This window comes from Pezoporus flaviventris, unplaced genomic scaffold, assembly GCF_033815535.1.
Source record: "Pezoporus flaviventris isolate CSIRO_AGI_PZ_B2104156 unplaced genomic scaffold, CSIRO_AGI_Pfla_v1 ptg000090l, whole genome shotgun sequence".
In the NCBI taxonomy this organism is placed as follows: Eukaryota; Metazoa; Chordata; class Aves; order Psittaciformes; family Psittacidae; genus Pezoporus; species Pezoporus flaviventris.
In genome coordinates, this window is record NW_026892638.1 from 1953502 (window position 1) to 1978452 (window position 24951).

At 36.6% G+C, this 24951-nt stretch overlaps 1 protein-coding gene across 6 annotated transcripts in view; it reads left to right on the forward strand.

Annotated features, from left to right (window-relative positions):
- Window positions 1–24951, forward strand: part of POLK (DNA polymerase kappa) — a 36946-nt gene that overhangs the window by 592 nt on the left and 11403 nt on the right. For 2 of the 6 annotated variants that reach the window (XM_061475835.1, XM_061475837.1), the window contains exons 2-8: window positions 9432–9610; window positions 11914–12033; window positions 18458–18610; window positions 18984–19115; window positions 20840–20993; window positions 22976–23188; window positions 24772–24896. In XM_061475835.1, coding sequence (XP_061331819.1) covers window positions 9473–9610; window positions 11914–12033; window positions 18458–18610; window positions 18984–19115; window positions 20840–20993; window positions 22976–23188; window positions 24772–24896 — 1035 coding nt within the window. In that variant the 5' untranslated portion in view covers window positions 9432–9472. Of the gene's footprint in view, window positions 1–8658; window positions 8764–9431; window positions 9611–11913; window positions 12034–18457; window positions 18611–18983; window positions 19116–20839; window positions 20994–22975; window positions 23189–24771; window positions 24897–24951 lie in introns of those variants that run through there. The other 4 variants (XM_061475836.1, XM_061475838.1, XM_061475839.1 and 1 more) reach the window with 4 other exon arrangements.

The following is a 24951-nucleotide window of genomic DNA, read 5'->3' on the forward strand; positions in this document are numbered from 1 at the left end:
AACGGGCGGTCAGCGGCCTGCCTCGGCTGCGAGGTAGCGCTGTCTTTACTCTCCTTTGCCCAACGTTTCGTAGTTTAGGGAGCGAAACGGTTTTTCTTTTTCTTTCTTCAGTCTTAAGTCTGAGATACGTGTAGTTCCCGATATTTATGATTAGAGAAATGTTTGCAGAAGGAGGAAAATATAAAAGCTACTTGGACGTGTTGCTTTACAACTTACGTGTTAAGTAGCGTTTGTTGTAGAAGCTTCAGTTGGTTGTGTCGCAAGAATAATGCTGTAGCGTTGCATTTTCTCGGACTTCGTCCTTATGCAAATAATTGTGCAATTTTCCATGTTATGCTGCTTGACGATTTCCATTGAGGGTTCATTATCGGTTTTGAAAGAGCTTTTGGCATTGACACAGCTATTTGCATTATATATAGCAGCTGAAAGTTAGATAATATTAGCATCAGCTCAGTGTTCCTGGTATAAAGATATTTGCAGTAAACGGAGCACTGAGAGTGCCTGATGAAGTAGCATCATTTTTCCTAAGCAGTTAGAAGTAAAGAATAGTCACAGACGTCTTAATATTTGTGTAATCACTGGAATGCACCGAAAAATGTTTCTGTGAGTCAGTTGTGGGTGCTATTTTTAGAAAAAAAAAAAAATTTTTGAAAAAGTGGTTTTTGATTAACCAGCTGCTTGGAAGGAAACCGGGAAAGATACTTTTTTAGTGGTTGTCGCAACATCGTGCTTTTGTTTGGCAAGCAGAGTGACAGTTTTGTATATATTGATATGTATGAGAATAGTTTATAGTTCTTTGCAGTATATTGATAAAATTCAGGAGTATCACCTGTAAAGCCGGTCGTGTTTTCCCCATTACACTCTGAATGAACTTCTCTATACTGATCAAGAGCAGGATGTGAAGAGATATGTCTGAACAAATCCTTTTGGCTGTGACAGTCATAGCCATGCGCTGTCATGTTTTCAGCCTAGGACTATTTGCTTAATTCCAGTTCACTTCATTGCTGGGTTTGTTCTTTTATCACAAGTCCCTCTACTCAATCTATACTTCTTCTGGTGTCTTAGAGATTGCACGAAGTTTACAAATTACTGCATTAAAATAGTCATCAATTTTGTTAGAATAGTAGAACAGATAGTGTTGTTCTGTATTGCTGATACACTACTTGTAATACTGTCCTGGGTTCAGCAGTAGCAGTTATTTTTCTCCTTCTTGGTAGCTGGTGCAGTGCAGTGTTTTGACTTTTAGCTCGGGAACAGAGCTGATAACAAGGATGTTTTGGTTTGGCCAAGGACTTTGTGAGCCTCATGCTCTGCCAGGGAGGAGAGGAAGCAGAGACAGGACACCTGACCCAAACTGACCAAAGAGCTATTCCATACCACAGCACGTCATGCCCAGGATGTAACTGGGAGTTAGCCGGAAGGGCTGGGAGATGGCAGGGTTGGAGGAGGTATGGGTCGGTGCTTGGTCGGGCTTGGGGGACAAGTTATCAGTCAGTTGGTGGTGAGGTGTTGTATTCTCTTCCCTTGTTATTTCCTTTATCATTATTATTATTGGTGGTAGCAGTAGTGATTTGTGTTATACCTTAGTTACTAAACTGTTCTTATCTCAACCCGTGGGAGTTGCATTCTTTTCGATTCTCCTCTCACTCCCTCTGGGAGTAGGGGGAGGGAAAGAAGGGGGACAGTGAGTGAACGAGTTACCTAACTGGATTTAAACCATGACAAATACAAAGATGGGGATTTTTTTGGTGGCTTTTGCAGTTAGCTTTTTAAATACCTATTTTTTTTCATCATCCTTATTATACTTCTTATTTCAAATGTTGTACCTTCTGGCTTAGTGTGTTCACTGTGTTACTAAAACACATTTTCCAGTATGTTCATGCTTCTGGATATGTTTGTGGTTACAGACTCTTTTTCCTAAGAAAATGAAGGAGCTTTCTTTTATGTCATGGCATATTGCCTGATAGTGGAAGTTCTGAGATACAAATCATTCAGACTTTTTCCCCACAAATTTTGTCTTTCAAAAGGCAAAAAGTGTCTTTGAGAATTGCTGTATTAGGGTTTTTCTTCCAAGAAAAAAAAAAAAAAAAATCCCCCCAAAAGACAAAGTCCCAAGCCAGAATATTACTACTGCTTATTGATACATTGGCAATAAGCACGTATCTTTAAAAATAACGTTGCAGATAACTATTTACTGATGAATGTTGTTAGTAATTGTTCAGTTCCTTATTTTCTTTATGGATTAAGCTGCTAAAACATGTTTTCAGTAATCTGGAATTACTAGGAAAACTTGCTTAGAAACTTGAGGTAAGTCTTCCAGGTTAAAAGTTCTTGTAAGATGCTGAATATAGACAGAAGATACCAGAGTACTTTCCCCTTTGGATTGACTTTGAAGTTTTAAAAGACAAAGACATTTTAGACGGAAGCTGAAATCAGGATTTGGAGCAGAATTGCGCTGCCTCTTGCCTACAGAAAATTGGTAATGGATACTTCTTTCATTTGTGTTGCTCTTCACATAAGCAAAGAATTATTCAGTTTGAATGGTATAAAATACATATTTTGATGTAACATTTTGGACAATGTCAAGCAGTCTCTATTATCTGTTCACTTTGCAGTATGAATTACTTTTTAAAAGGATTGAATTGTCTGTAATTCGGTGTATCTGAAAGCCAGTGAGGTCAGAAAAGACAATTCTAGGGTTGTGATTTTTTGAAGTCTAATTCTAGGTACTTGTGTGGGATCTATGTTTTTGTAAAAACCTGAGTCAGCTGCTACTCGAAAAACAGTCGTATTCGGCTGTGTCAGCTTGAACTTGAAACTTTTCCTTCTGTGAATCCTCACCCTGTTTTCCATTCAGTATTAATTTATTGTGTACCTTGGCTTACTACATTTGTAACACCAGAAGTTTCTTAGAAGATTGTTTTCTAGGAAACTAGATTTTATTTTATTTTGAGAGATAGAATAGTGAAACAGTAGCAGTTTTGAATGCACTAGTAGGCAGCCTAGGCAGTTAACACTGTGCATAGTAGATGCTAGTAACACGCAGTTCCTCTTACCAGTTTATTTCTTGTAAATCAGTACAGAATTAAAACTGACAGGAGTCCTCCGCGCTATTTGGAAACCAGGGCTGTAGTAAATATCCACTCCCCTGTGGCTGAAAAGAATCGAGCAGATAGTTCAGGACTATCTGATGTGCTTACTTGCACGTTTGTTGGTAGTTTATGCTGCTGAGAAGGAGAGACTTGAGAGCAGCTGATATACATAAATCATTATCAGAGGAGCATGTTTTTACAAAGAAATAAGACTTAAGGAATGTTCCCTTGCCAAATTAGCTTTCAGAAAAGACAAGTGCACTTCCTCTCAGAAAGTATGTAATGTTACTGTTTTGGGATAAAGCGTTTTCCAAGTAATGGATAAATTAAGTAGTATGGAATTAAGTGCACTACTGCAGTTTGTAGTGTAACCTTTTAAATATCAGAAGTGTTAAAAATATTCTAGCTGAGTTGAATTTTCCTAGTTTGTTGAAGATATGATTTTCTTGTTTTAAGAAATAAAGCAGTGCATTTGTGGAAAATGCATTGATCAAATGGCCTGACTATTGGTACATGAATTTTTATACTAAAGTGTGTTAGCTAGGTTTTAGTTCTTTCACAGAGGTGACTCTTCTGAGTTGCATGCATGGCCTACATGAAGATACTTCTGTGCAGTGAGTGGAGTAAGAAGTGTAGCTACATGGACGCCAGTTCAATCTTAATTAGCAATTGGAGCAAAACCAAAGTGGTGTTCATTAAAATGTTGATTTAGATGAATTCTGGCCTTATTAGGAAGATCTCATATGGTCTCTTGTATTTATTACTTACTGTTTCAGTAGTACCCAGAGGCTTTGGTTCTAGGTAGCCTGTGATGTGCTTTCCAGTTCTAATAATTTCCAGCACAAGAGAAATATTTGAAAAGTTGGGATTAAGAGTTACTCTTGGAACAGTCTGCTTGGCTTGTTTGTTCAGTCTTCGGTTCTTTATTCTTGAAGTATTTCTCAATGCTTGGTAAAAAGTAATGAAATAGATAAATTATTTCATGATTAATTGTGTGGTATAGGTTTTGGTACAAATGATTTTCATTTCTGTTCAAGACTATCTTCATTCACTTACAGTAGAGTTTATCAGCTTTCCATGTATCTTGTCAAAACAATTTTCTTAGGGTTTTGGGAGGTGCTTTTTTTAAAAAAAAAAAAAAGTTTTGGTGTTTATGGAGTTTTGTTGTTTTTTTTTTTCTGATGTTGGTTGGGTTTTTTTTTTTCAATTACTTGATTTCTTCTCTGATTCAGTACATGTATAACATTCAACATGTCATCCTTGGGGTGTATTTTGTATTTTACATTTATATAAATGGAAGTTTATGCAAGTAGGGGAGTATGAACTGTCCTGTCTAGGGTCTGGAAGGGTCACTGCTCATGTGTTTATATTTCTTGGTAGAAGAAGCTGCTTACAACAGCTTAATTCCATCTCAGTATAAAAGAAAGTGACTGCAAAGAATAGTTATTGGTGACTTTTTTGTAGCATTCTCACCAGGGAAACACAGTTACCGTGCTTATTTTTGTTCTTGTTGCTTGTCTTGGCTTACAAGGTTTTTGGTTGGCTTAAGTGTGTACTGTGTTGAGGTGGTGGCCCTGCAAAGTTTGATGACAGCTGTAGTTTTTGCAGAATCTGCCTCATAAACTACTGAACTACTGAAGATGTGTTGAAGCTGGGTGTTTTATTTTTGACTCATAAGGAGTTTATGAACACTTATGAAGTGTTCTAGGAGTTTCATATTCACAACCATCTTCTACATGAATGGAATTATTTTAATTGTTTTACAGAAGTGATATTTCCATCCCACACTTGCACTGAGTGCTCCTAACTTCAGTATTATTTGATAATGGGTCATGTGTAAAGTTTTCATAAGAAAAGACCAAGGATTTCATGTGTATACATATTCATATTTGGAAGGTTGTTTGCTTGGGTTTTTTTTTCCCTTGTCTCTTTCTTCTCTTTGATGTTTTTGGTACTGTACTAAGTCAGAGGCATTTATCTTTTGAACACAGGGTGATCCATACTACAGCACACTTGATTTTAGACAAAAGCCTGAGAAGTGATCCTTTGTGGTCAAAACTGGATGAATTAAAGTTCTAACTTTGTTTATTCTACTTTCTACTTTTACAGAACTCCTATTAACATCTTGATCTTGTAATTTAAATTAGGAATAATACTGGGTTTTTTTTCTGATGCAGTCTGTGTGATGACAGGATTCCTGAAGCTGTGCCTTCATCTGTTCTTTGCATTCATATGTGAAGTTAGCTTTTCTAATTTTGTTTCGTTATTACTAAAGTAAGAATAGAAAAATTTAAATAAAGGAACTTCTGAAACATTTTAGTTGAGGGAAAATGCAAAGTTCATTTTGAGCTCATACCATAATAAATGAGGTGTCAGATTTTGATGTCAAGTGTTATTGAAGGCTTTTGTGAGTTTTGCAGAAATTAAAGAAACTATTTAACTTGAATCATTGTTTTAGCCATCCAAAGAATAACAGTTAAAAATCATATAGAGAGGAGTTTTAAATAATTGTGTTTCTATTTGCAACTTTTTTTTTTTCCCCCCATTGTGAAGTTATACTCAGGGCAATTGGGATGCAAAATATGGTCTTTTTCATCTGTAATATGTCTTGATTCCTATGTTTAGCTTTTGAGCTCTGGGGGAAGCTGGCAGTTGTGTATTTTAGTAACTTCTTTGCGTCTCACTATTGGCATGAGCACCTGTGATAGCAAAGATGTCAGAATTCAGTTTTCTTTGAGGACTGGTACACAGTTTGCATGCATCAAATAATGAATCAGCATGTAAATAAATAATTATTCAAGCTTTTCCACACTGGTGTCATTTTTCAGTCCGGATATATCTTTGTAATAAATTGCTAATGCTATCAATAAAAGACAGACTGTTAACATACTTTGCAGGTGTTAATAACCTGCTAATAACCTGCATAATAACACTGTGTCCACTGAGCTGAGTATTAGAAATACTTTTTATCTTATGTATTCCTTTATTACATGAAAATAATAATAGGAAAGCAGATTTTCACACAACATACAGGGTTTCTGTTGCTGGAATTGGAGGATTTTTACTGAAGACAGGGTGGAAGAGTGGCACAGAATCAGATACAAGCCATTTCCTTAAATCACTTAAGTCAAGTGCCTCTACCTTTATTCAGATTTAGCATAATTTGGACAGTTGACTGCCCAAAATATGCTAAATCTGAATAAAGGCAGGGGCACTCGGAATTAAATTGATGCTCTGACTTTTGCAGTTTCAGTCTCTTAATACTTTCATACTACATAACTCTGTCTGATTGGTTCAGTTGAGTTTCTGTGCCTGCTCCTAGAAGAGCTTGATTGTGGTTTTGTAAGTGGTCTTTATCCACTTGTAAGCATCCCAGGTTAGTAACAAAGCTTCCCACTCAGTAATGCTATTTTGTGTTTACTGTCCGCATTTTTGGTTTGCTGTAACTGTTGGTATCCACTGCCAAAGTCTTTGTCTTTAACTTTAGAAGTCCTTCCGGTAGCAACTTGAAAGTTACCTCCTCCACTTATAGATGATTCTCCTGCTACCCTCCCCCCGTTCCCAAGTCAGAGAAATAATAGGTTAGTATTTAATTGTAGCCTAACTTCACAGACTTCTCTGATTTCACACCCTACTTACTCAGTGTGATGCTGAGAGAGATGTAACATGTTCTGTTGGAGGAAACAGCTCAGTCTTATAGCATCTTCTTGAGATGACTGCATGCCAAAAATATGTCACTCTTTGTCTGGACTGTTCTGAGTTAGTGCTTCATTAGACTATAAAACTTTACCCACTTTTTCCAAGTTGTTACAGCAAAAATTTTGTAAGATTGTGTCACCACAAGCTAGGTGTTTTCTCTAGGTCTGTTTTCCATTAAAATGTTACTACTTTAAGTCCTTACGAGTTTCTACACTGACATTTTGGTTCACCTTTTGCATTGTGTTTCAAACTGTGCTTCTCCTTAATTTCCTTTGAATATTTCCATTTCTATTTTGTGTATGGCAGATGATCCACTGGTTTTATCTGACAGTGATATACACTTTATCAGCTGGTACTAGCAACATATTTTGTTCCACACAGGAAGCTGGAAAGATAAAATCCATTAGGAGACCACCATTTGTGAGAATTTTTAAAAACAATTATTTTTTTCATCACTGGTTATCATCATGGTAAATTTTTTTCTTGCTCAATGTGTAACAGTGTGATAGAGAAGGTTTTTGACTGACATGAAATAGTGTTTAAAGCCTCTGCTATAAAACTGAGCCTTTAAGAATGATCTGAATAAGGAGGGGGAAAGATTTGTGTATGCTAGAGATAAGGACACGCTCAAGATGTGCCTAAAAAATGTTGTGAACATTGGAATAGGAAATGGAAGCAGTCTTGTGTTCATTCAAGCTTCTTGAAGGGAAAGAGTGATAAAAGAACTAGGGAGATCCTGGGGGGGCATTTACCCTGAGTAAATTACTTCTTGGGAATTGTGCCCATTATTTACCAGATGCTGCCAGTAACAATGGAATTATTGTGGGCTTAATTGATACGGGGGTGCTTATGAGCTTGAGATGAAACTTGGTATGCCATGCTGCTTCATTTGATTCAAGTTCTGGTAAACGTGTATGTTAACTGTAAGAGATTCTCCTACTGTAAGTGAAAAAAATCATGAAAACATTTGTCATCATGGTTTTACTTTATAGGTATATGTAAAAGCTATGAAGCCATTCCCTTTTCTAATTGCCATTATAGGAGCTTAAGTGCTGCTAAAGGATCAAGAGGAGTTCTGGTCTTTACATCACCTTCTGTTCTTTGAAATACAAGCGGGAGATAAACACACACGATCTTGCATCTTCAGAAGTCATCATAAATTATCTGAATTAATAGAATATGATTAAGGTTGGGATTTTTTTGTTAGAATGTTTTTTGAAGATGGGTTTCTTTAATATCTTGACTTCAGTTGGGTAGTATGTTTCAGGATACGATCTTCAGGAAAATATAATTGCCATTAATTTTAAAAAGTCACCCATGTACTTCAATAGCAAAAATCATCTCTAAATGCAAAAATAGATATTGACCTCCAGTTTGGTTGCTAATGAGGCCCATTTAATTCCTGGAGTGGGAAAGTGGCATTTAAAGAAAAAGATGTTACAGTCTCAGGTTTATGTAATGTTACAGTCTCAGGTTTATGTAATTTGTGGTTGTTTAATAGAGCTGCTGCGTGTACCTGGAAGGCTGTCTCTTCCAGCAGGGAGTGCTCCGGTCACGGGGAGTAGTGAAGGGAAAGTTTAGGGGTGGATGTGCTTCCTGCATGACAGTAAAGCTGAAATAGTTTATGAGTCAGCGACTTGGGATAGGAAGAAATTCTTTCTATATGCTTTCCCAGTAACAAATACATGTTAAGTAATTTGTGCCAGTATCACATTTTCTGCTTGTTTTAATCTGGCAAAAATAAGACCACAGGTTCATTCCATAAAGGGTAAAGTTAGCTTAATTTAGGTTTTTGGGTTTTGTTTTTTATTTTAATCAATTTAGTCACTAGACAGTTTACCGTATATTTAAATCAAAGGATTTAGCTATTGATTTTCGTAAGCAACAAGGATATATGTCAGAAGTTCCCATATCAGAAGTACCTGCATTTATAAGAACTTACTGATGACAGTCATTGAGTAATAGAGGCTTGGTAAGTTACATTAGTTGGATATCATTAATGGAAAAAAGAATGCATTAATCTTACGCTGGATTAAACAATAGTATTTCATTCAGAACTTTTAATTGAAGCCATCTGTTTCTAAAATAAGAGATTCTTAACATCAAAGTTTTGAATTTGAGCTAGAAATTACTGGGAAAGAGACTATGGCCTGTCTCAAGCAGGAATGAGGACTGAATGAACAATGGTCTTCTGCAATTTAAGAATCGTTCAGTTTCTTTTAATGTAATAATCTAGTGAGCAGTATTTCATGTTTAAGGCAGTATTGTTTTGTCATCCACCATAATATACAGCCATAAAACTCATGTACATGTGTAGGTACTGGCCTTTGCCAGAAGAAGTTGGTGCTCAGTTATTTCTGTAAGGGAGCTTTCAAAAAAGTGCATTTCTAGCTTAATATTAAAAATAAAGTTGTGCAAACACTGACAGAGTTACAAGTGGTTTTATATACTGAGAGTAACAGGTCAACCACTTTACAGGACTACAGTGTGTTATCGTCTGAAAGTATAAAATACTTATTCAATAAATAATCCAAATTGATTCCATAAGGTTTTTTTTTTTTCTATTGTTTATCTGGAACTTGGAAACAAATGTATGATTTCATTTTATTTTTTTTTTATTCTCCCTCCCTCCCATTCCAGGTATTAAGTCTTAAAAGAGGGACTTGTTTTCAGCAATTACTATGGATGACACGAAAAAAGCTCGCAATAGCTCTTGCAATGATGGAGTTCTACTCAGAATGGGCCTCAATGATAACAAAGCTGGAATGCAAGGTTTGGATAAAGAGAAAATCAATAAAATTATTATGGAAGCTACTAAGGTTGGTTTGCTTACTCTTTCCCTGCTGCTTTATCCATTGCCCAGTATCATAAGGTCCTCTTCCTCCCTTCTCCAAATGTTGTCCCCCACATGGAGAAAATGGAGGGCATCTCCTAAGAAGAAATGCATGTGTGGGGAAGTAGGAGAAAGACTATAGCTTAATACCATAAGGATTAATTCACTGGGATGTGAAGGAACACAACTGAATACGTCTTTAAATACTCCCATTTTGCCTGAAGCAGTGTATAAATATCACAGTATTGTCCCTTTTGCCTGTCCCATCGTTAATCAGTCAAGCAGATATACCCTTATTGGTCACCTTCTTATAAATTTTGAATTTGATATAGTCAGGTTTTTCTAGTCCTTTCAGTAGAATTTCTGTGTGTTTACTACCTCTTTTCTTGACTGTCCTCTCAGTATTCAAGAGACGTGGCCAGCAGTGTGCAACTTTGTACCTGAGGTCCACAGAGGACCCCACAAAGCATTGGAATATTAGTCCTCTTGTTCTTGGAGAGTCTTTATTTGAGCATCTCTGGGTTTTTGTACTTTTCCTTCCACAAGTGTATATTCTACTTGCTGCTGCTTTGGCCCTGGGTTATCTGGTTGATATTTGGCTCATGAATTCTGTGTTAACTGCTATTGCTGTGTAGTAAGGTGCGGGGGAGCAGAAAATGTACTATAAAGAGCTTTTATTTGGCAAACTTTATTTTCTGCTTGCATTTTCACTTTGGTACTTCATATGCTGTCAAGCCCCTTGTTGGTTAGATGTTTCTTTTACTTACTCTGCTCTTTCTTGAAAACACAGTGCTTTGTCAGACATATCCCTAATAATGATATTCGGATAAATCGTTTTGTCAGAACAGCTACTGTTTCATTTCCTGTTGTGGAATAGAATGAATTATAAAACAGGCTTTCAAAACTGATACACAGGCCTCTATCTATGTGTCAGAAATACATTTCTGTGAAAAAAAAAGGCAAAAGAATGTAACAGATATAGCTCAAGAAATCTGAAAAGTGTTGATTCTTTTTCTTAACCTTTTCTTTAGTCTTCAAAATTACACCTACAAACACTACCCATAACTGCGTTACAGCAAGATTTTATAGCTTTTTAACTGTAAAATACTGCAAGAAATTTAAAGAACGCCAAAGCTTAATGAGAGTCTTAACTATTGGGCTGATTCACACACCAATAGTTTGGTACTGACTTCTTTCAGTCAGACTTGATAAGGCACATTTGATTGCAGAGGGAAGAAAAGATGAAATGCATGTCTGATATTGAAAGAAAACATACAATAGTTTCTTATAATTAGAGATTTCTTCTAAGCAATGAGATATGACTTGTTACAGTCTTGCCGTTCATCCTTTTTATCATTATTGTAAAAGTGGATATTGTTGCTTTTTATATTCATGCCTGATTCTTATTTGACAATAGCTGAATTCTTGTCACTGGCAACGGTTTGATAGCCAAAGGCTTAGAGCTAAAAATCTGGCCACTTTTACAGATTTTTATAAACAACATTTCAGGCAGTTCAATAAAAGACATTACTTCTTCCTGAAAATATTATTTCTCTTGTAAGCTAACTAGGTATTGCTAGAAAAATATTTTATTTCCTGTTTTTTAATTTTCTTCTATTTCATCGTATGCCCTCTTTTCTTTGTTAGGAAGGAAGTCGTATACATTCTTTGCATGATTGTTGTCTGTTTATGTTTTTATTACATCTGCTTCATTCATTTTCTTGAAGGAGTAATTACATACTTGGGGGTGAGAGGGCTTTTTTATACTCATTTGCTTTTCATCACCGTCTTCCAGATGGCTTGTAATTCTGCAGTATCCGTCAAGTTTAAATGGCCTGTGAAACAACGTTATAATTGGATTTGACTTTTACAGTGTCATTATTTATTTCTGTGTACAGTAAAGTATATGGAAGTTTGCCAAAATGCTTAATTTTTTTTTTTTTATTTTTACTTTTTTACTCATCTTGGCGGTATTACAAAGAATACTTTGGCTTTTAGCTACTATTTCAGATTTTTGTGGTCAAGTGTTAGAATGCAGAAACATCGTAAGTTCTCTAAATAATCTCTTGTACTCATCTGAGTATAGGGTATCTGAGAAGGAGAAATACATCTGTGTCTTTTGAGGAGAGAGATGTAAAGCAGCACTGGTGTCTCTTGCGCATCATATGAAAATACAAAGTATGCATTAGAAACCATTACTGTGTTTTACGTTTTCTGTATGTAAAGATCAGATGTGGTTATTCATAGGAAAAGACACAAAAACATAGGTTTTTTGCAATTTTCTTCCAGGGTTCTAGATTTTATGAAAATGAACTTAAAAAAGATAAACAAGTTAACCAACGGATTGAAAAAATGATGCAGCTAAAAGAGAAAATTACAGCACAACAGCTCTTGAAAGCACAGCTGCAGGTACTAATTAATCTTATAAAAGCTTTTTGAAGTAAAAGGTGAATGAGAAACACTTTGGTGTGTTCTAGTGTTTTGCATTAAATTCTGGTAATAAGTACAATGTTAACTACCATTTTGATGTTAGTCACAGAAGTAAAACTGCACAATGTTTTCATGATGTAATCTTAAAAACTTGCTAGAAGAAGAAATTGTAAAATCACTCTGAAATGTTCTCTAAATGAGTAAAACAAAATAATTCCTGTTTTTCTAAGTCTGTTCAGTTTATAGGGCTGTCACGGTTTATGTAAACATTTTGTGAAGTACCTTATTAATACCAGTCTTGAGTTTACTTTGTATAATATATGTATATTTGTGTTCAGTGGCCTGCAGTGGGAGGAAGGGTATCACAGTCGTCAACTCTTCTGGATATAATTTATTTCTTATTTATGCTAATTAATGAAAAAATCATCATGGCAAGCAGTCACAAGAAATACAAGTGTCCTGAACTAGAAAGATGAAGGGGGTGTTTATCTTCTCAAATGCTAAAGACAGGTAACAGCATCCAACGTGTTACTGTGTATGAAAGGTGGTTGAAAGAAAACAACAGCACCAAGACTGCATGCTAAACATTCTCAGGCGCAACAGAATTAAAGTTGCTTGTAGAAGCTTAATTTCTTTCCATTTGTACTGTGATTCAATCTTTAATTACATGATTGCTTGCTGGTTTTCCCTAACAGGCTTCCTGCTTCATTCACTACACAGTGCAGACAGTGTGCACTGAGTAGGAAATTATTCAATATTTACTGTTCTCTTCGTTGTTCAGTGGGTGGCTGTAAACTTTATTTGTTGTATGCTAGTCTAACACAGCCTTGAATGCAGAATTACTGACTTCCTCATATGCTTCTCTATGTTGTACACCACATAGTGTGACTTCTTTAAAGTATTGCAGTACTCCAGCAGAGTAGTTTGTTTTGTAGATGAGGAGCTGAAGCACATGAAGATTAAGCACATCCATTAATTTTGAATGCTGTTGTGGGGATTGCAAGTCCTAAGCTTTGGTGTACAATCTTTCTTCATTCATTGCAGATTTGCAAATTACTTCTGTAAATTATGTCAGTATATCAAATTTGTGCCCAGGAAAGCTTCTAATTACTGAGTATCTCTGGGAAGTTTGTTATATGCATGTATGCCTCAACTTGTTTTAGTTAATATTTAACATGGATCACTTATGTCTCTGGTTGTTCGGTATTGTTTTGTTTGTTGTATGATTTTTGTTGGTTTGGGCTTCTTTTGTGGTTGTCTGGTTGGGGGTTATTTTTGTTTGGGTTTTTGTTTTTTGTTTTCTTTTCTGTGTTTTGTTTTTTGTTTGTTTTGTTTTGGTTTTATTTTAGGGTGGCTTTTAAGTCATTTAATCATGAAAAAGATAACTTCCTGTTGCATCCTTCCTGGTTCATGATTGCTGTTGCCCTCATTTATTCATTGCAAGTTCTGACCCTTTTGTGCTCTCTCTGTGCCTTTCTTTTAATTTGTCCTACCCTTGATTTTCCTCTTCTTGCCCCACATCCCCAGATTCCATCAGTCCTCTTTCCAGAGCAGTCATTGTGCCCCCAGAGTCCCCATTGAAGTCTCCAGTCTCCTGGCCCAGCAGTCTGTCTATGCCTGATATTCAGAATGCCTCTCCCTTTTCCTGTCACTTACCTGCCAGCTACTCTTTCCCAGGTCATTATCTCTACCTTTAACTTTGCAAGTCTTGAGTGCCTTATTTGTTTTTTTTTTTTAGTATGTGCTGTGTGTTTGTTTAATCAGCTTCTCTGGGTCTTTGGATATATACTCAGGTCTCATTATCTTCTTTAATTTTGTCTGTCGAGTTAACTCTTATTTTCATTTCTGCCTTCGGATACACCATGAGAGAATTTGTTTTCTTAAAATTTTAAGTATGAGGTATTGACACTGCCATGGGATTCCTCTAAGTAGGTCTTTGAAGAGGCTGAAGATTTGCTGATGATATGAAGCTGGGGGGAGTGGCTGATACACATGAAGGCTGTGCTGCCATTCAGCAGGACCTTGATAGGCTGGAGAATTGGATGGAGAGAAACCTAATGAGGTTCAACGGGGCAAGTGTAGGGCGCTGCACCTGGAGAGAAAGAAGGCTGAGTACCAGTATAGATTGTGTGCTGACCTACTGGAGAGCAGTTGACCTGAGAGGGACCTGGGAGTATTGGTAGATGATAAATTGACTATCAGCTGGCAGTGTGCCCTTGCAGACAGCAAGGCCAATAGTAACCTGGGGTGCACTGGGAGGAGTGTGGCCAGCAGGTTAAGGGAGGTGATCCTCCCCCTCTACTTGACCCTGGTGAGGCCACATCTGGAGTTCCTGTGTCCAGTTCTGGGCTCCTCAGCACAAGAAAGACAAGGAGCTACTGGTGAGGGTCCAGTGGAGGCCACAAGGATGATCAGGGCTGTTACAAGGAAACACTGTGGGAGCTGGGCTTGTTTAGTCTGGAGAAGACTGAGAGGGCATCCTTTGATGCATATAAGTATCTCAAAGGTGGGTGCCAGGAGGATGGTGCCAGACTCTTCAGTGACAGGACAAGGAGCAATGGCCATAAATTAAAACAGAATGGGGAGAGGCTTCTTAGCATGGCCTGTTGCAATAGGATGAGGGGTGATGGTTTTAAACTGGAAGAGAGGAGATTCGGGCTGTGTGTGAGGAAAAAAATCTTTATGATGATGGTAGTAAAATACTGGCACAGGCTGCCCGGAGAGGTGGTGATATCCCTGGAGATATTTAAGACAAGGCCAGATGTGGTTCTGGGCAACCTGATCTAGTTCAAGTTGTCCCTGCTCATTGCAGGGGGATTGGACTATACGACCTTTGGAAGTCCCTTCCAACCCAAACCGTTCTGTGGTTCTGTGAGGAAGAACTTCTTACACTGAGTGTGGCAGAGCACTGAAACAGGCTGCCCAGGGAGGTTGTGGAGCCTCCCAGTATGGTGACATTCAAAACCCACCTGGATGCATTCCTGTGTAGCCCTGCTCTAGGTGGCCCTGCCTTAGCAGCAGGGTTGGACTAGATGATCTCCACAGGTCCCCTCCAGTCCTAATGATTCTGTGATGTAAAAATAAGCAAAAAGGTCCCTGCTTACTGGATTTATTGGACAAAATCCTAGTTAAATGGTGGAAACAGTAACAAAAATAGAATGTAGAATCTGCAAGGTAAACCACTACCGGAGTGTATATATGCCAGGAAATTTGTGAGGATCTTTTTCATTTTTGCAGGTTTTTTTAGAAGGCCTTCTTTGCAGAAGTGCACTGATGTTTTGCAAATATTAGCACAGTAGAATGTGCTTATGAAGCTTCTTAAAACTGCCATTTATGTGTACAGATATTTCTTTGTTTTTTTTTTTTGTTTGCTGGAGTTTTTAAAATAATCTTAAATTTGAAAGGTAGTTTGAAGTTTTTCTAATGATTGTCATTGTTATATTTTAAGAGAAATGATATACTGTACAGTATTATGTGATTCTTAATTTTGGAAAACTTTTCTGTAACAGAGTTAGATTATTCCAGCAGTCTAGAGTGGAATTGCTTGAAATTCAGCAGTAGTTAATAATGCTTTAAAAAGTATCCAGCTGCTACCAGATTTGCGAACTGCTGTACTAATGTTGGCTATTTTTATCCATGTGGATTTTTCCCAGATGTTTATTCTGTAAATAGTTACTATTAACTCAAAATCAGTCAGATGCGCTTACAAATATAAAAAAAAAATTTGAATGATCTTTTCTGTCTTACTTTGGCAAAGCAATTTAAGATGGAAAACTTGTATTTTGCATCATGAGATAAAAAGAAGTGAGAGGTTATTCGTTAGGTCATTTGAAAGTCACTAGAAGCAGAATTAAACTTCAGTTACAATTCGTAATTTTTTAGGTTGTTTTTTTTTTTTCTTTTCATCTTGCTTGGAAATAAAAAGTCTCAGTATCTCTTTCTGTCTTTAAGGAAAAATTGGAAGCAGCTTTTAAAAACTTGTCAGCCTGGCTTCCTTCTAAGAAATTATTCTGTGACTTATCTTACTAAGGAAACATTTGTAGGTGCCTGAATTTGCTGAGTATGTCTGGGTGTGTTTTGTTTGGCTTTTGCTGAAGTGTTATCTTTTTGTATTTCTGATTAGTTTATGTAGTTTTGCTTTATTCTTCAGATGCATGTGTTAACTGATCAGTAAGTATGATGATACATTTGCGGAGAAAAGGCAAAAAAGTTTGTTCTTAATTTGATCAACTGAAATGCAGAAGTTATGTAACTAGAGAAGCAATTTACAGAATTAATTAAGCAATTTGAGTTTCAAAGTAACCTGAAAATTATCTGTATATTTTAAAATAAGGATGTTTTTCATTATCACTGCATGACTTGAACTCTTACTGAATTAGTAGCATAATGAAAATGATGTAAATCACCCAGTTTTTGTTGTTTGAATGGCTTTCCCCGTGCGTTTTTAACTTCTCTAAACCAGTTTTCTTGGCCTCAGGGAGCATACTGTGCTCTTCTTATGGAATAGCTTGGTTTGAGGCCCCATTCTAGCCTTTGATCCCTCAAATCAACTTGGAACAAAACAGGATACTTCATAAATTGTAACTCGGCAATTTAGTTTGAACATTCATACCCATTTGCCTTGGTTCAAGAGTCTAAACACGGGTTTTTGGATCAGGGTTTTGTGTTTTTTATTAATGAGCTCTGTTGAGGGGAAAAAGACAGAAAATGTCTTCAAGTAACCATGCAAGTTACACATAAACGTCCCTCTCCAGGACCATAAACCCACTGCGATCAATCCAGAGACATTTCTGTAATTGTATCCTGATGTCATTAATGTGTGTGCGTCCTTGTACTTGAGAGCAAAGAGTACTTAAATTTCTTGAGCTCTATTATGCCTATTTGGTGAGGGTTTTTTCTTTTTCTTTTTTTTTTTTCTTTTAGTGTTGTTGAATTATCTCCTTCACTTCCAGAATGGTGTGCTGTACTGCCAACATAGACATCTTAAATTCTTAAATCAGTGGACCTTAAAAATTGCCTGCCAAATAATGCGTTCACACTTCCTGGTCACACAGTTCATAGCTCATTCACATTTGAAAGATATTTCAGAAAAATGATCTGCAAGTCTTTTTGCAAAAGAATATAAGCAAATTAAGCCCAATTAAAGTAGTTCATGGAGATGTCCTTGTGCTTGGCTTCTGCCTCACAACATCATGGAACTAATGCAGCAGAAGTATTGCTCACCGCCTGCTAGGAGACAGTACATGTTTAACTCCAAGTGAAATGTGCTCCTTTTGCATCGGCTTTTCTTAAAAACTCATCTTGGATTATTTCCTAGCAATCTAGCCTTGTATGATATGGATTCCTGTAACAAATGTTGAGGAATTTTATAAAGGGATTATGAGACGAGGAGGCACAAAAGTACAAAATGTAATCAGTTCTGTTAAGTTTGATGGCTTTGTAATGGAAAGTAACTGCGGTGCTTGGAGGTAGTTGACATAGTTTCAGGGCCTCAATACAAAAGGTGTGAGAAAAGCAGAATAGAAGGACAGGGATGGGGAGTATCCCGGACTAGCAGATGTCCAGGATGACAGCAGTTAAACTAACTGATAAGTAGAAGGCCAGGATGATTGCTATGTCTGTAATGTTAATTAAGTTTGTTGGGAAAGGTAAACGACCCTTAAAGACCACCACATTTTGTATGCATGCCGGAAACCTTTCGGAAAATGATGTAACCATATAAGGATGACCTGTATAGCAATTCGGGGACACGCGTTAGGAGGAACTATCCCCCGTGTCTCCCGGCGCCGCAATACCTGCTTGTCAACTTGAAACTCTGTTGGCAAGTTTGTTCCTGGAGTTTTCTCCGAACCAATTAAGAGTAGTTTACTTAGCAGTAAATGAACCTGTTTGTTTGAGACCTTATTTTTCTGACAAGATAAATGGATCTGCCCTGTGAGCTGTTGGCCTTCTCTTAGTCTGTCTAAGCCGGTTTTCTTAACTGTGGTAGCTTAGTTTAGGAGCACTGGAAATTCTCTAAAAGCATGAAAGCATGTTTTGTTGCTTTTTTTTTTTTTTTAAATAACCTGTATCCTGTAGCTAAAATTGCATATTCAGTGGTCTTACAAAGTTTCTGTTTTAGTCAGGTGATATATCCTTTCCCCACCTCCATAGGTGGGGTTTTGCTGTTTGTTTTTTTGTAGCATTTGCCGCAGTAACGGCAGTGTTCTGAGAGCAAGCTTCATCAGAAACTTGGCTGAGGGTGGTGGGTCTTTTTGGTGGTGCTGGTTTGGTGAGGTTTGCTCATTTGTTTTGTTTGCTTTTTTAGCTACATGCCAGATGCATTTGATTTTCTAGGATCATCTGTACTGTTGCACTTCTGCCAGGTTGATAGTTTTTTCAATTACTGTTTTATTCTGTTCAGGTGGACAAACTTGTGGTAGAACTAGAACAGAGCCGTAACCTTAGCAATACAATTGTACACATTGACATGGATGCCTTCTATGCAGCTGTGGAGATGAGAGACAAACCAGACCTGAAGGAAAAGCCTATAGCTGTGGGATCAATGAGTATGTTGGTATGGCCAAATGTCAAACTGATATAGAAATCAATTACGTGAATCTAAAGCCTAATAAATTATACAGTCATAATGCAATATGACACTGTTACATAGAAAAAATTTGTAAGTGTGGAACACTAACAGAAATAATAGAGGGAACATTGGTTCTCAGACTAGACCATGTAAGATGGATTTTATTTTTTGGTAAAAAGTGTACTGATGAAAGTTTAAGGGATGTAAACAGATTGAAAGATGGTGGGAGGAGATGCATATAAATTCTCAGTGTTTTGAGTTTTTTCTTCGTGGAGATATGATACAATTTGATTATTTAACACTGAACTTTAAGAAAAACCTGATTACTGAGCACTAAATTTATTTAATCTCTCCTAAGTCTACCTCAAATTACCATGCTAGGAGATTTGGTGTGCGTGCAGCCATGCCTGGATTTATTGCTAAAAAGTTATGTCCACATCTAACTATAGTACCCTTAAACTTTGGAAAATACAGCAAAGTGAGTAAAGAGGTAAGTCTAAAAGTTCTCTCTAACCAAAAGTCAATGAACTTGGTATTAGACTCTATCAATACATAACTTTTAGGTAATATGAAAAGTAGTAGTTTAAATATTGAATGCTTCAGTGATGTGGCTTTGAAAACAAAACAAAAAAGGAGGGGAAAAGCATTGCATTCACCCATCTTGCTATTTAAGTCATGCTTCATTAAAAGCATGCAAATATCTATCAGCATCATTACTGATGCTGATAGAGATTTGCAGAACTGTGTAGTAAGCCAGTGGTACCACTTGAGCCTTACTATTCTTAAAACATCAAAACCATGGAGCATAATCTAATTACTGGGAAAGCACATAGGTAAAATGGAGATAATAATTTCATAGAATGCATGATCATTATTTTGAATGCTGATTACTGGAGAGAGGACCAAAGAGCATTAGTGATTTCTAAATGCAGATTCATTTGTTTCAAAAGAAGGGGCTTGAAACAAACGGCAAAAAATTAAGGAGAAAATAAATAATTTTGCTTTACTGGAACTAATTTTACTTAGTGCCAGGAGAAATACGTAGGATTACCTGAAATCCTACTAAAAAGAAGAAAAGTATCTTTTGTAGACCTGAAACCAAGCTAATGCATGGCACAAGTCTCCTGATTTCAGTAACATGCCAATATTTATTTATTCTTATGAAGCTTCTATCTGTTTACATAAATGAAGGTAATTACTAATTTTGATCCTATTTGATTTTTCTCACTTCTATTTTAATAAAGCATATATAGATATGAGTATTTCAGAATGCATTTTAACTTGTTAAGGATCTCAGATTTCATGATATGTATTTCACTTTTTGTTTGATGGGGTAATATATTAAACGTTGAGATTTATTTGGTTGTTATGTTTTTCTCTTAGGATTTGCATTGAAAATATTTAAATTTATTTCATTTTGTCTTTAAAAGTTGAGCAGTGAATCCTATCTTCAGTCAGTTTCAGAAAGATGAAGCGCATGTTTGACTAAAGTTAACAGAGAAAACATGACACAGTCAAACTGTCCTCCTTGTTTTAGGGAAAAAAAAAAAAGGTTGGGGAGAGGAGAAAAGGTAGATAATTTATTTTGACTGTTTAATTTATTATATTGCCTTCTGGGAAGACACATTATCACTGAAGATTTTTCTAACCTGTGGCATTAACCAGTGATTTAAAACATTGGCTATAATTTCAGTTTGAATATAATTTAAGACTTAAGTGTGGGGGTTTGCAGTGGTTTTTTGGTTGGTTGGCTGGGGGGGGGGCTTGTTTAGTTGGGTTTGTTTTGGGGATTTTTTTAACCTTTGCATGTGTGAGGTCTGAAGCACAGTCCCTGGAAAGGTGCATCAACTCATGTGCTTTGCTGAGTTCCCAGGTCCACAGAGTTTTGTTCAGGTGGTACTACCATGTCTGTGAACCTTTTGAGTTCCTCTGAAATCGCTATACACTGATCTGAATGACCTGTGTAAAATCAAGGCATAGATTAAAGTACACTGCTCAAAATCCATTTAGTTCTCACTTATTGTTGGTATCTTGCTCCTTGTAAGAAGCAAGTAGCAGTAGTTACCAGTATCGATAAATAATTTTATGTATTAATTTTGCTTATATTACTTGGTCATCTTCAAGTTTCAGAGTATATTGGTTTACTTTAATTGTGTGTCAAGATATGCTCTTAACAGCAACACAGCTTTAAACTTCCACTGTGTGTTTATAAAGGTTAGAGAAATACTGGCTGAATATGATCCCAATTTCATGCCTGTGGGCCTAGATGAAGCCTACCTGAACATAACAGAGCACTTGGAAGAAAGACTGAACTGGCCTGAAAATAGGAGAAGATTCTTTTTTAACACAGAAGGCACCACAGAAAATGGTAAGGAAGTTATTGTCTTTTTATGCAGTTACCTGAGACTGAGGGAACAGTCAGTTTCTTTTAGGGTTCCTTGGCAGAATGAGGATGGCACTAAACAATAGTTACAATTAAAGCTTTATTTTCCTAATAGGAAGTCATGATCAGAATAGCACAGAATTTCTCCAAGCAGAGTCAATGAAGTACAATCTTTGAGCAACGTTAATACAGAATTTCTAAGACAACTTAACTTTAAAGTTTCTAATCATCTGGATCCTCCGAGGGTCATGTCAGATCTCAATACATGGATTGCTATATCAATATAACAATCATAACCTAGACTTGAATTATATTAAAGAATACTCAGTCCTTGGAGGAAGCAGAAGACACAGTGGAGGTGTCCTGGGCAGGTCCTAGTCTCCCTCCCTGTCCAGCACAGTTCTGGTCCATGTTCCCGGTTAGGACTTGAGTTTGATTTTACAGACGGTGCACTGGTGCTGTTACCATCCTTGTTCTGTGTCAGAGTCATCAACACCACCAAGCTGTCTGGGTGCCTGGGACCTTCAAGGACAGTAAGGACAGGAGTAGTCGGCCTCATGCCCATGAACCAAGGCTGGTAGGAAGGGGAAGGAGAAATCTGTTTCCTTTGTCTGCTTAAGGGCCTGATAATGAGGGGGGAGGGAGTGAATACATGACGTGGTCAGTCTCACAGAATGGCTGCTTGCCCTGTAAAATAATATTAGTTACACTAAATGCATTACCAGATGTCAGGAGAAGGGGGGTAACTCATAATGTAAGCTTCAGATAAGATGCACTCATTGAAAGTGCATAAAAGGTGTGCAGCTAATGTTTTGGACTCATAGGATTTTTTTTTTTTCTTTTTTAACCTGAGGAAAATGTGTGAAAAGTGGTAGTAAGTTTGCTTAAGGAGGTGTGAAATAAACTACTGTTCTAACAGTTATTTGTATTTTGTAAAGATGTTTCCAAAAATACTATAGAGTTCTGCTCATCAGAAACAGGAGAAAATGTCTGCAAAAACAGTATGTGTAAACACTAGTTACATGATTGTTTTACAGGAATAAAAATGGATAAAGTAATGAGCGCTGCAGAAGTTGTGGTAATTCTTGAGGTGTGACTGAATTTCATTTGGCTCTAGAAGACAGAGTTGGAACCACATCCACAACTGTATACACAATCAGGAATACTAAAAAAACAAGGAATCATACAAATGGTTGACAGATGCACAAATGAGAACATTTATATTTTAACTATTAAAAAAATATCTAAATAGTAAGAGGATAATGAAGGATTCACTATGACTGGAAAGTATTAATAGAATAGAAAGAAAAAACCAGGCATAGTCTTTACAAAATATCACTTAAGTGTAGTCATGTGCCTTTCATACTTCTTGATCATCTTCATCCTTCCAAAATACAACTGAGCACTCAGAATGTGAAAATATAACAGCAAAGTTTGTGGAGTCAGACGAATGGCTGCTGACATTATTTGTTTTATCATGACTGCAGTTGAAAATAAGAAGCTCACCAGCTTGGTGGTTCTAAAACCAGATATTCCAGAACCCTGGTTTTCTTTGGAGAATATTGAAAAAACTGCTGCAAAGGATTTGTATTTCCACAAAAAAATGGAGCATCTGGCCTTCATTCTGATATGAATCAAAAATAATGCCAAAATCTTGATGTTTTTCTGCTGCTAGAGCAACAGGCCAGTAAGTATAACTTCTTGGAAGTTATATCTACTCTCCTAGCGAATTCTTCCAATCTCAGCCAAGCTCAAATCACATTAAGAACAAAGCAGTTATGATTTCTTTCTCAAAAAAAACAAACAAAAACCCAGAAAAACAAACAATGCGATTGCTTTGGCTATTTTTTTTTCCAAACAGAAAAAAACACCTGCTAATGAACTCTTTTCAGCCAGTGCAGAAGGAAATCGGTAAAGTATGTGTTTTATACACATGGATTAATTGTTTCTGTTTCTTTCTAACATAGATAAAGATGATATAAATATATCTGCCAAATTTAATGAACATGGATGTTCTTCACCGGTATTGTTTGAAGACAGCACACCTCCGATTAATGACCATCCTGAACAAAGAGATCAATTGGTGGAAAATTCAGTTGCCTTTGGAACTTCTGCAGAGGAAGTTGTGAAGGAAATTCGCTTTAGGATTGAGCAGAAGACTCAGCTGACTGCGAGTGCAGGTATTCAAACACACATGAATTATAATAATGGTTTGTATTTCCACAATATCTGCTGCTCTAATCTCAGAGAGCATTACTTAGGAAATCAGCATTGCCACAGCATTGTGCTGCAAAGAAATACACACTCTTTGCCAAAACTGCAAAGACTGTGATTTTCAAGTGCTTCAAGAGATGTCAGGGGTGTTGTGTCACTCCTGGTTTTTGTTTGTTCTCTTTGGTTGGCTTTCGTGTTAGTTTTTGGCCTTTTTTTTAATCACAGAAGTAGTTTATCACCTCTTTGCTTCTTTCTTCTTGAAATACATGTAGTGTGGAACAATGACCAGCGTGCTCAGGAGCTAAGTTTAGCACTGGTAGTTGTTATTTTAGTGTTCTGTGTAAGTTGTTTTTGAAAGCCAGTGGTCAAGTCAAATCTGTCACTGGTTGCTAGTTTGATGTTAGTTTGCATAGCAGATCCATATTGTTAAGTACTTCGAACTCCACATTTGTTCCTTGCTTAAGGCAATATCAAAATTCATCCCATCTCTGTCATTTTAATATTAATCTGGATTAGGTCACTAATGTGTGTGTCCCCAGCCACTTAGTTTGGATGCCATCTAATCTGTTCTGTGTACCAGGTCAGTGAGGTGTCAGGGAGTGCTGAGCTTTATGAAACAGATGTGGAAGACCAAGGAAGTGTTGAATGTTAAGCAGACATAAAGGAACAGCTAATAAGCAGGATGAGACGACCCTCCCATGCAGGGGATGAGACAGCCCTCCCCATGAGTAGTAGCAAAATAATAATTTTGGTCTACTGAAATTTTGTCTTTCTGAAGAATGAGTTAATGTTTACAAAACAGGCATGTTTTGTATAAGTGCATCAGGTTTTTTTTTCCCCAAAATGAAAAACGATAAGAAAGCTACTTGAAGAAATACTAGTAATCAGTAATAATAGAATTACTTAAACTTTTGAATATTATGATATATTAGGGAGCAAATAAAAATTTAGACCACTAGGGCTGTAGCACAGAGTAATTCTATTTTTCTTGCTAAACCAATTCCAAGTTTATTTGTAAAAACAGTTACTTTGATAGAGAAGAGCAATAGCGAATAGCAGTGGTAGCCCACAAAAGACTTGAATTTGGTAAATTCTGTCAAAAATAATTTAGTCTTTTTGCTGAAATACAAGGGAGAAGTATCTCCTTCTCATTAAGAGGTCATTATAACTGCCATTTTATTTCCTTTTGTCTTATCATGATCACTGTCATAAAATCGGTCAATAATGTAACTGATGTTATTATTAAACACATGATATTTAACCTCTCATGACCGAGTACTGCATGTTATGTTACTCTATCTTAAAATAGTAGGTACACTTTATCCATTACATTTGATCTACCACATGCATTTATGTTCTCACATGTCTATTATAAATTTTTTTTGCAGATTTGTAACACATCTGGTTAGCAGCTGTTGTCATTCTTCTGCTTATGTTTTGTCTTTGCCAAAAATGTAGGCTACTTTTGTGCTTTTAAGTATTGAACAGTTGAAATTAAACATTGTCTTCCATTTTTTATAAATACGGGTTTTGTTTGTTTGTTTTTAAGGAATAGCACCGAATACCCTGTTAGCAAAAATGTGTAGCGATTGTAATAAACCCAATGGGCAGTGCAGAATTGTCCCTGAGAGACAAGCAATTCTAGACTTCCTAAAAGATTTACCCATTAGAAAGGTAAGAGATACCATGACATTTACAATGCAATCATGTTTCTTATGTTCTAAAAGCA